At 32.1% G+C, this 12,820-nt stretch overlaps 2 protein-coding genes across 2 annotated transcripts; both read right to left on the bottom strand.

Moving 5' to 3' along the window:
- Positions 1-632: 632 nt before the first annotated feature.
- LOC131037788 (probable disease resistance protein At4g33300) lies at positions 633-4,233 on the bottom strand. The gene is made up of 5 exons (XM_057969977.2): positions 3,792-4,233; positions 3,136-3,545; positions 2,211-2,566; positions 1,920-2,131; positions 633-1,704 (listed from the first exon to the last, which is right to left on the bottom strand). Exons 1-4 carry the CDS (start codon positions 4,009-4,011, stop codon positions 2,065-2,067), a joined length of 1,053 nt encoding a protein of 350 aa, XP_057825960.2. The 5' UTR covers positions 4,012-4,233; the 3' UTR covers positions 633-1,704; positions 1,920-2,064.
- Positions 887-2,007, bottom strand: LOC131874968 (probable disease resistance protein At4g33300). Its single transcript, XM_059218946.1, has 2 exons — positions 1,920-2,007; positions 887-1,704 (listed from the first exon to the last, which is right to left on the bottom strand). Exons 1-2 carry the CDS (start codon positions 2,005-2,007, stop codon positions 887-889), a joined length of 906 nt encoding a protein of 301 aa, XP_059074929.1.
- Positions 4,234-12,820: the final 8,587 nt, after the last annotated feature.

Raw genomic sequence — 12,820 nt, forward strand, 5'->3', positions numbered from 1 at the left:
AAATCTTTCTATTTTGTTACATTCATGTCACCACAATTGCACTGTTAGTCTAAATGATAACATATAGATATAAATAACACCACATGATAAACTAAAATGAAACCAATTAGTTTACAATATTTTAATTGTTCAACAATTGTAATAATTAATGATTAAATATTTAGTCTATGATGTTAAAAATGTGATTACAATTTCTGTGTTAAATATTCTGTCTCAATTTAAATTACATTGATACATTAAATGTTTAAATCAAAAGAAAAATGGTCTTATTTCAAATTACATCGACAGATTAAATGTTTAGCAAAAGAGAAATTATAAGATTGTTAAAAATGTGATTACAATTTCTGTGTTAAATATTCTGTCTCAATTTAAATTACATTGATACATTAAATGTTTAAATCAAAAGAAAAATGGTCTTATTTCAAATTACATCGACAGATTAAATGTTTAGCAAAAGAGAAATTATAAGATTGTTAAAAATGTGATTACAATTTCTGTGTTAAATATTCTGTCTCAATTTAAATTACACTGATACATTAAATGTTTAAATCAAAAGAAAAATGGTCTTATTTCAAATTACATCGACAGAGTAAATGTTTAGCAAAAGAGAAATTATAAGATTGAGGAGGATGTGACAATATAGCAATGTTTTCTTCCATATATTGGTGTTTCGGTTTATTCTAACAATATAAAATGCCAAGTCTATGTAGACTGAGCCAAATATAATTGCAGTCAAGACGCCTACTGACTTCAGTACCCTCTTCCTGGCCTTCTACGAAACAAGGAAATTCCTTCCGACAGAGAAAATAATTATAATTTTATGCTTAACCCCTTTATGAAATTGTGCTTTTCAGGTTGACTTCAGGATGAGAGGTAAGGAAAAAAGTCAATCATCAAGCCAATCCAAACTGAAATGTGCTTCCGCAATTTCAACTCTAAGCTCTGCAATAGAAATGTTCTTGGCCCGCAACCATTGCTTCCAAACCTTCTCATCACATATAACAAGCTTCAGGGAATTCAGCTCGCAAACAGCTCTTGGTAACCTCGTCAAACGAGAACATTCTCTCATATCAAACTCATTCAATTTCTTTAGGTGCTTAATTTCCTCCGGAAGTTCTCTCAGCCCCTCACAGAATGAAATGTCTAGGTATTCCAACTGTCCAAGTTTTCCTATTGATGGTGGAAGCTCTTTTAGGCCTGGCAATGCCGACAACTTTAACATCTTCAGAGAACTCAGATTTCCAAGGTCGTAGGGTAACTTCTGAATCAAGTGGCAATTGGTAATAGACCACATCTGAGCAGAGGGCATATAACAGAAACTAAGGGGCACCTGCTCCAAATTACTCGAGTGGTCCAGGTTAAAATCTGTCAAGTTTACGTTGATGAATGCAGATGTATATTCAAACCCTTCGCATAAGCTTAAAGACAACTTCTCTATATTTGAAAGTGCTTTGCTTTCTTTCCCAGTAGGGAGTGTAATCAATCTTTCCAAGCGGACACTTTTGAGTTGATTGAGTGAAGATAAGACATCTAGACCTTTTATAGTTCCCTTCTTCTTGCTGTAATTGAATACCATGAGACATTTCAGATTCTTCATGGATCTTAAAAATGGGGGAAGAAAGCATTCACTCGAAGTAAAGTGTAACAAGAGAGCCTCTGCCTCAGAGAAATTCATCTCTTTCCAGTAGTTCTCCTCCGTGGGGCCTGCCAAAATAAATTGGAAAGGAATCCTAAGTAGATGAAAATCATTTTTCATATTGGTTATGGATGCTATTCATTTTGGTTAAGTTCTCATCATATTGAAGTTGAATGCAAGAGATGGAAAATGAGCGAAAAAGAGTGTTTAAGGTTACACTAGGAAAGAACCTTTGACCAACTTCATATAAATGAATATGTAAGATACTTTTGGAATAACCCACCTATGTGAATAGAGAGAAGTTGAGCGTCAAATTCTGTGCCATCAAGAAGCTCCCTTTTCTGTGACAAACACTGCTCCTTCCTAGGCATCACCAACCTCTTCCTGTGGACTACACTCTCTTGGCATCCCAAATGCAAGGCCAATTCTCACATTAAGTTATTCTGAGAAAAATATAGCTCTGAGGTATTTCTGATTGAGATTGCTGCTCTGCTCCTGATCAGTGCGAAAATGTTAATTTAAGGAGTAAAAATGATATTAACAAATCAAGTATATAAAAAAGAAAAGTAATTACCCTGAAGTGCAACTTAAATTCAGAAGATTTTTGCTTGCAAGTTCTGACAAAATGGCAAAGGCATTATGCCACTGGAGATCCCGAACATAAACCCAAATGTCCAACAGTGCATCAGCACAGATTTTCCTGTCCTCTGGAAACAAACCCAAGTCTTGAAAGCATTGTTTAGCAACATCATCTAAGGAATCAATAGTAATCTCAAATAATCTAATGAGTCCTTTTTTGTGACTATCTGATATGCATTCTCCTTTAGAAATCTTTCTCATTGCCGTCTCCCAAGCCTCGTGGGATTTCCCATGCAAAGAGCTTCCGATAACCTTTAGAGCAAGTGGCAAGCCATCACATTCCTCTAGCAGCTGTAATCCAAGAAATGTAACGAACATTTAAGGTATAATATTGGGCAGATAACCTACTTTCAACATCAAAACTATCTAAATTCCTATTCATACGTCAGCAACATATTAGATCTAACCATTTCGTTGACTGGGAGAAAGTTATTTGAAAAATTGTTTATTCATTAGTCTTTTCTGAGCATTCCTTATTTGTCCAAGCCTAAAGACAATAAAAGAATGAGAAAATTGATTGTCGTAATTTACCTATGTTACTTTGTACATGAAGATAATGACCATAACAAATGGGTACTTACACACAGTAAACTAATTTTATCAAAAATAAAATTTTCACTAATTTGACATAAGAATGTGTCCTGTAATTCTGAGTTTTTTAATCATTCACGACATTGTTTTTCATTGTTTTCCATATATGGACACCACCTTCTCCCATTTCAATTAATTTTTTTCTCCACTGTAAATTCTAAATTACTTTTCATGTATCATATGTTTTTTTATCAAAAGTAAATTATAAAGTATAAGATTATAAAAATAATAATAAATCAAAGTTGATTAGATGAAAAGAAAAGATTTACCTGATTTACCAGATTTGCATTTGCGGTGCTTGGAATTGATTTCTGTCCAAAAGCCCAGAAGCAGAACAGCGACAACGCATCCTCTTGGCATAACAATGGTAATTGATAAAACTGAGTAGACAGGGTTGTGGGGATAAAGGAACTGTCTCTAGTTGTTATAACAGTTTTGAATCCTGGCCCATCAAATAGTAAATATTCCAAATCTGCTCTGGACCAAACATCATCCAAAATTAATAATGTTTGCTTCGTTTGCCTTGAAATCAACTGCTTCAGCTGCATGTGCGCATCTTCCAAATTGTGAAATTCTTGTCTCTTCCTTCCAGCAATCTTCTTCCACATAGTCCCCAAAATTCCCTTCAGGTTTGGGGACTCTGACACAGTGATGAAAATCACATTGTTGTCGAAGTATTCTGCTATGGGTAAAAGAACAATTGAATTTTAGACAAATTAGTCTTACCATGCATAAATAAATCTGAAAAATATAAAAAATCTTAAATATCCTAAAATTTGATTGCACAACTGTTCAATATTCTTGTATTTAAATGAGGTACAAAATTAATGTTAGCTGTTTGACTATATTAATATTTAAACACCAAAAACAATTTAATTGATCAACCAGATCACTATATCGATCGTCATCGGGATTAGAATCATACCTCTAATTTGAAGATCATTGCATAGAGCCAGCGCCAGAGTAGTTTTACCTCCACCCGCCATGCATTGCACCGCAACAACTGACGCCTCGTTCTCCATCAGAAGTCCCTTCAAATGCCCAATCCATTTCTCCAACCCCACATAAAATTGAGAATCTGCAGGAACAACACAAGTAGAATTCTCCTCCATTTCAATAGCGTCGATATAATGAACAGAATCCATCAGTTGAGATTTTTGCAAACAGTTAAGTTCTTCTGCAATATCAAAGTTAATTCTGTGTATTCTTCTGTCATCATTTTTCTTATATAAGTACCAAGAAGGAGTGATGCATGTACAAAGAACTTTCGCCGGGATTTCCAAGAAGGCGTGATGCAAGAACCTGGAAATACGTGTTATCTGTTGGCATTCATTATATACAGAGATGCTTACAGCGCAAAAGATTTGCATAAATGTTGTTACTTTTGTTAGTTGTATCGCACTGGGCCGATTTTCTTTCTGTCATATAGATAATAATAGCATCTGTCGTCGCTTGCAAGGAACTCTCACCTGCAATTACTCAGAAAAAACATTTAAAGGCACCTCTTAGTCTGCCATACTTTAATGGGTTTCTTTAATTAGGTGGGAATTATTAACTAATTAATTAAATAATTCATACAAAGTATATTACTTTCTTTCTGCTATTTAATTATTTAACAAAGAAGATAACAATTTTATCATATTTCCCTTATAATTTTATTTCTTTTAGATTATTTAACAATTCAATTATAAGAATAAACTTTAAGAACTTTTTATACAAATATATCAATTACAACTTTCTAAATACATATTTTTAAAAATTTGTTCTAAGCAATTAACTTGATATTTTGAAGTTTTCTCTATTCAAAAGTTTTTAAAAAAAAATTCTTGATTAAATTGTTGAATAGCATTAAAAAAGTAAACTGACAATTGAAAAGTTATAAAATTAGTATCTTCTGAATTAAGTTATTGCAAATATACAAAAAGTAAAATGTTTTATAAAAATCATTTGAAATTGGTTAAATAAATTTGACTAACTAGAAAGATATTATAAAGGAAATAACTTTTAAAAATAACATTCCACTTACATAACCTTAAAAGTTTGCTCTATACAATTAGAGATGGTATTTTTATTTCCTTCTATTGAAAAGACACATATTTTCTTCTTAATTAAGTTATTGAATAGTATAAAGAAAGATTAATGGTATTTGAAAAGTGGTAAAATTATTATCTTTTTAATTAAATTATTGAATGGTAGATTGAGAAATATCACCTCAAATTTTATGGTTTGAGTGTTTCTAAGTACATTGTATTGTCGTACTTATGATAAAGTAGGACAAGAATAAGATATTTAGTCTACCTCCGAAACAACTTTTCAGAAATATCAAATTAATACTACTAAAACAACTTTTCAGAAATATCAAATTAATACTACTAGTTTTTTATGTGAATTAGAAATATTTTCACACACTTGAAAAACATTTGTTTAGAGAAATGATCACAGAAAATTATGATTAATATTTTGAAGAACTTTTGATCAGCGTCATGAAAATGAATATGTAAGAAACTTTTGAATTAAATCGGTTGTCTGAATAGAGAAGTTGAACATCAAATGCTTTCCAATTAAGCAAGTCTCATTTATATGACAGTTGTTATCATTTTTAATTGATCTACAATTAATATATTTCTAATTTGCAAATATTAATTACATTTGAATGACAATATTACTTGGCACAAAACTCCAAAATCCTCAAATGATGCTATTATTAATACATTATACAACACTGTACCACTATAACAAAAATTTAAATTAAAAAAGGATGGAAATGGAGATGGTGGTGGTGATGGGCGACGAGAAAGTGCAATCTGGATGACCCATACCAATCACTGGCTCAACCTACCTTTAGGTAATCTACTTCGTTTCTCAACTATAACGGAACCAGAGCGGGACTAGTTTTCCATAGCGGAAGGTTGCGTGCTTCTGCATGGTAAGTGTCGATCATTCTCTTTTCCATCGTTCTCGTGTGTATCACTCTACAATGATTGAGTGCACAAGAATGGTATTAGTTGGATTGGACTCTGTTGCAAGGTAGAAGCTCATTTACTTATTTTGCTATCAACGCTATTGAATTTGGAGGAAATTTCTCCATTGCGATCTTAATACTGCCAGCCCCCTTTGTGGACCTGCTACATTGCTTATTTGTACCACCTTTATCGGCGCCACTGTTTCCAACATCGAGTGCATTATGTGGGCAGCTCTTCCAAAAATTTACTTGGATAACATCCACCCGGATTCGTGGTTTTTTATCCAACTCGCGCATCATGGTGAAGACATTTCTCAAAGACAGTCTAGGCGTGGTCATTGAAACTGAGATTTCTTCTCTTGGAGCAAAAGCAACAAGTTTCGTGAGGAGCCTGGAGTGCTGATGGGCACCAAGAAGGCCGACGCTCTGGAGAAGGTGCTCAGTAATTATGCTCCCAATGTTGTCCGGGAAGATCGTGAGATACACTATCCTTCATGAAACTTTGGAAGGGAACAATATTCACATTAGAGTAAAGAGTTGTCAGTGCCAGCAACATGTTAAGTATAGAGAATGTCAATCAATTTTGAGTGTTTAACAATTTTGAGTCTAGAAGTAAAAGCTTAGCATGTGTAAACAGTTTAATTATTTTATGCTAACATGTTTAATTATGATTTATATTTCTCTACATTATAATGACTGATTAAAATAAAGGTGTCAATCTTTGAAGTAAGGTTGTTGATACTAAATCAATGGAATTGGAGAAACCACCACCCACTACTAATAACTCTTGTAAAATGTCTAAGAGGAGCTAAGAGGTTTCCTTCACTATCATTCCAAAGTACAATTATCAAGTAGAGGTTAGGGTTACAACTTGCATCTACCAATAAATTCATAGCCAAGAAATCCTTATAGTTATGATTTATAGTCAGAGATATAAGGACAAGGTGAAATGGCTTCAAAACAAATTTCAATGTAGAATTTCTAAGTTTGCATTATTACACCGTTGGACTAACAATACCATTGCATTATCTCACATACTTGTCACTATAGAGCATTAGCTTGTGATTCATCCAAAAAATAATATATATGTCTAAATACCAACTTGACATAAACTAGAATAGAAGCAATGAGTTCATAGCTTGTTTATTAATCAATAATTGTAACAATAAATGATTAAAATTTTAACTCTATAACATTAACCATTAAATCCATATGAACATTTTAGAACCAAGTACAATGAGAGTTTCAATGTTAGGTTTTGAACATTAGTCCAAATTACACCAAGATATCAAGTATTTATTACCAAAAAAAAAGTATATAGTTCACAGAAATGTGGCATGCTTACCTATTAGGGCTAAGATGACTCAACTTAGTCCAATAAGTGGGGCACTTTCTCTTTACTTATTTATTTGTTTGTTTATATTCCTTTGTAAGAACATTATTAATTTTTTAAAAATATATAAAATATTGGTATTCTTAATTGTTAGAATTATTTAATAATGAAATATTTAATTCTAATATATATTTTCTTACACCATGTAGCAATCAATTGGAATAGATGTTTCAATTTTCTTAGTTGGGTTCTAAACACTCAATTGATGGAAGTGGAGAAACCATTGGGTTACTACTAAAAACCCTTATATAATTCCTAACAGGAGTAAGAGGTTTACTTCACTATCATTCCAAAGTTTAGGTATCAACTAAAGGCTAGGGTAACAACATGCATCTAGTGGTAAACTCACAAGCAAGTGATCCATATAATTATGATTAATACTTAGGGATACAAGGGTAGGCTTGAATAATTCCTGAATTGTTCTTGGGATAGAATTACTAATTCTACATTTTTGCACTTTTTCATTTTAAAACAATTATTATTCTTTTAGTGTTGTAAACTGTAATCCCTTTACAATTTCACGCTCTTTTGGGACCATTTCTTTAGTGTGTCCTTCTGGGTAATTTTAAGCCTATTTTTGAAAGAAAGACAAGTGCACAATAATGATTCCAAATTCTAAATCTTACAAGAGAGATAATGAAAAAGAAAATTGCAAACCCTTTAATTGCTATAGATTACATCAAGATATACAAATTCATATTTTAAAAAATGAAATCATAACACCAAATTTATGTGGGAAAACCCTTTTGAGAAAAAAATTCACACTCCAAAAGCCAGACTCAACTGTTCTATAAAAAATAACCAACAGTTACAATACAATGCACAGAGCCAGTGCTCTTTAGAAGTAATTACAATAATAAAGAACACTAGAGAAAATCCCAACTAAAATTACCTTCTTAGAAGATATCCAACCTATCATATAAAATACACTATGAAGCCACATATTTATAGAGTTCAACAAAAATGAAAAGCATCCATGGTTAACAAAAACCCACTCCAACACTAAAAAGATAAGTGGTATAAAAACAACAAGTTTCTATTTCCTTGACATGTTGCACATAGAAACTTTCTAAATCACTTACTCATGACTCACCCATAATGATCGTCCTGCCATCTGCAACACCTACTTAACACAATTTGTCAAAAGTGAAATCCACAATAAATAATAGGTACCAAAAAATAACTCCACTAAACCAGTAACTATCATAGTCATAATGGAAATTTGTCATAGTCCCAACATAGACACCTATTACATAAGTCCCCCCTCTCTAGGATTTCCAAAGTGGGTGCAATGAATACAATAAATAATAAACATGTTTGGACTCTAAGATTGAAAAAAATTAATCCTAACATTCTCCGACTCATCGAAGACCTATCAAGACTCAAAAATTTATCATCTACTCAAGTCCACAAGGGCAATAGAATCGGCACACCATCTAAACTTCCTAGTGCTCATTGGTGTTTTCAATACATCTGCAACATTTTCCAAAGTATCAACATTTTCTATTTTCACCTTTCTATCTTCCACCATATCATGAATAAAATGAAACTGTAAATCAATGTTCTTTGTTTTCGCATGGAAATTAGGATTGTTCGCTAAACAAGCAAGACTCTAGTTGTCACAACAATTACTAGTTTGACCTACATCAAAACCAATATCATAACATATTCTCTTAAGCCAAATGGCTTCCTTACAAGCATGAGTACTTAGCTACCATGTACTTTGCTTCTATAAAAAGCAAAGCTACTACAACCTACTACTTACTCATCAAACTTATAGCACCTCCAAACATCATAAAAACATATCCATTAGTGGATCTACTACTTGCGATGTCATCTACCCAAATAGAATCCACATAAAAAACTAAATGTTGAGTTATAGTAGGATATCCATAAAAACACAAGGAATACTTAGAAGTACCCATCAAATAAATACTATATTCATCTCATCTCAAAGCACCCTATTCCCTACCAGCATTAGCCATAAACTAAGTAAGGATTCCCACTACTTGGGAAATGTATGGCCTAGTATAGAGGATGTCATACAACAAGTTGCCAACAAGACTTTCATAAGGTACTTTAGACATGTCTTCCATCTTAGTTGAATATTTTGGACAATCCTCCTCATAAAATTTTATCACATGCAACACTAGAACAACTAACTTCCTACAAGATGTCATGTTGAATCTCTCCAACATAGAGCTAACATAATTATTCTAGCTCATCCAAAGATCTTTACTAACTCTATCTCTAATGATCTCAATCCCAACAATATATCTTGTTGCACTTAGATATTTAATCTTAAACTATACTATTAATTGAGACTTCAAATTTGAAATCATTCTTTTAACATTACCAATAAACAACATATCATCCACATACAAAACTATGATGAGAATGTGACCATATTTAGATTTATAATACACATAATGGTCAAATTTAGATCTTAGAAAGCCCAAAGACAACACATAGGTGTCAAATTTTTGATACCACATTCTAGGAAACTACTTCAATCCATGAAAAGATTCTTCAACTTACAAAAAAGGTTAACTTTACCTTTTTCAATCAAATTATTTGGGTCAGTGCAAGAAGCTGAGTCCACTTTTTGGCCAAAAAGTGGAAGTGTTTTCCCTAATTTTCAGATTTTGTCTCATTTGAGCTTGAATTTTGAAACATTTGGAGATTGATTCTTGGAAAAAGTTAGGAATATAAAAGATGTCCCTCTAAGTTTAATTTCCAAATCTATAATTTATTTTAATACCCACATAATAAAAAATAACTTTTTGAATGGAGTTCTAAAAACTATGTTTTAAAAATGCCTGTTTCGGGACCATACCATGCATGTGTACGACCCACACTTTTTGACACAATTAAAATTATTTTCTCAAACCGTTTTGGGAAATGGTTTGGAACACACTGAAGATTGATGAGCATATTTTTCTCTATTTTTTTTTAATATATTTTTTTAATTAATTTTTTAATGACCGTAATTGTCTTTTTTAAAAATTGATCTGTACGAACCACATAATTTGACGAAAAATTAACATTTTTGTTTTATTTTTTTTTTAAATAGAAAATAATTTTGTGTAGATTGATGACATATAATTTTTTTTTCAAAATTAATTAAAATAAAAAAGTTATTAAATTAACAAAATTAGTTAATATTTCAAGTTTCTAGACCCAATTTAGTATAAATTAAATGAAAAATAGTTAAAATAATCAATTTTTATATAAATTTATATATTTAGAATTTAGACAGTATAATCTGAAATGGGTTTTAATTTCATATAGAAATTCTCTAATTACAGGCACGTAAAGTATTTCAGAAGTTCATATTTGTGCTTTCATTCAAGGAGATTTGAATTTGTAGGTCCATGTCTCAGATGTGGCCATCCCAGGCCTATCTCGGACCTAATCACAAGGCAAGTGGTGGGTTGTGGAATCAACTTCCACAAAATGGGTCCTCATTTTCAAAACGGGTGCCCATTCCTTTTTTTAACTATTTGAAAGTGGGCCCCTATTTTAGAACAAAATGGGGGCCCATTTATTTTCTCCTCAGGCTCTCGTTACTTTTCAACTCGGGGGCCCGAAGCATAAATGGGCCCCCATTTCTAAGAGCATGTTTTCCAATGTGCGAACTTTCATGAATTTGTGACTCATTACCTTGCACTTACCCATTTGGCTGTGACATGTAAATTTCCTCCTCCAAATCACCATTAAGGAACGTTCTCTTCACATCCATCTTCTTGACTTTCAATTTATATGTTGTTGCAAGCAATAACAAGAATCAAATAGATGTCAACTTAGCTACAAGAGATAATATTTTATCATAATTAGTTCCCTCCAGCTAAGAATACCCCTTCATGACCAACCATGATTTATACTTCTAAACACTACCATCTAGACCTTGTTTCTTCTTGAACACACTTTTACATCCTATGATTTTTTGCCCTTTAGTAAAAGTTACTAGATTGCATGTAGCATTATTCTTCAATGAATCCATCTCTTGAACATTCATGGCTTCCATCCAAGAATCTAGATCAAGTATACCCATAGCCTCTGTAATATTCCTAGGCTCATCAATGTTAAAAATGAAAGAAAATATGTAACTAGAATCTAAAACATAATAACCAAACATTTATGGTGAATATCCAAATCTATTAGGCTATCATTTATCATGAGTAGATGTCCTCAATTATTAAGGTTGAGGTTATTTCTATTCTTTATCTTTTAGAGCTACTTGAGCTCTCCTCATTATTAGGCCCAATAGGAGTGTGTAGTTCATCTTTCATCGAGCTAGGTGGTACCTAAACTGCCTCCTATTTCTATTTTTCTTCCTTCTTTGGCTAAAAAAATAGTAGAAGGTTTCAACTCATGAAGGATCACACTTCTACTATAGAGAACCTTCTCTACAACTAGATCCCAAATCTTGTAACTTTTCACACTAACGCCATGGCTAATAAAGGTACATTTAACTGCCTTGTTCTCTAATTTTGATATTTTCTCACTTCACACATGTGCATATGCCCCACAACCAAATATTTTGAGATGTTTCAATGAGCGCTTCTTACCAAACACCACATACATGAATGTCTTTTATAGAAGTCTAAAAGTAGGAAATTTGTTAATTAAATAATATGAAATGGTTATAACTTTAGTTGAAAACTTATGTTCAAGCACAACACCACTCAACATATTGCTAGACCTCTTCATTAGAATTTTGTTCATCCTCTATGCAACTCCATTTTTTTGTGAGGTTAATAGAGCTCTCTTGTTACTCACAAACCCATGGTCTTTATAGAACTTGCCAGATTTTGTTGAATAAAATACACTACCCTTGTCTTTTATTTTTTGGGAAAAATATAGAAGTGTGTATATATGTTATATATAGAAAATAGTTAAGTACAATAGAGAATCTAGTAAAATATAGGAGTAGGGGTCACCACTCATCTTGGTAACAAAATACCCCTAAAAACTAACCAAGAAGTTTTACAGTATAATTTTGAAACCATAGAGCTAATGGAAAAACTATACAAACCCAACCCATGATACAAAAAGTTTTATATAATCTGCCATGACTACATAGATAAGCAAGGGAAAATGTAGTATAGTCCAAAATACAAAGAATATTACTCTTGATTTGCCAATCTAATCCTTTTAGACACCATATCATTTACCCTTTCCATATTACAAAATGTTTATTGTAGCATTCATTAAGTGCTTACATATTCAACTAACAATGATAGTAATAAATCCTCGGTCAAGATTTCAAAGTGAGAAACCTTTTATTGATTGAATTTGGTTAAGAACAAGAGCCCACATAGTTAATGAGGAGAGCAAGAGCCTTGAATCTATTCCGAATAATTTCTACTTTCCTTGGTCCAATATTATCTAGAAATGAAAACAAAAACTCTACCCAAAGTCTCCTCATTATTATCTTCTATCGACACTTTAAAAGCAAGATAAAGTGAAGCAATTTTAGATTTTATTTAAATATATTCTTTGAGAAATAATCTTCCTATGTCTCCCTACTTATCAAAGAAATCATATCCCCTCACCACCATCTCAAAATCATGATTAAAAATATAATCTACATTCA

This window comes from Cryptomeria japonica, chromosome 4, assembly GCF_030272615.1.
Source record: "Cryptomeria japonica chromosome 4, Sugi_1.0, whole genome shotgun sequence".
NCBI classification, from domain to species: Eukaryota; Viridiplantae; Streptophyta; class Pinopsida; order Cupressales; family Cupressaceae; genus Cryptomeria; species Cryptomeria japonica.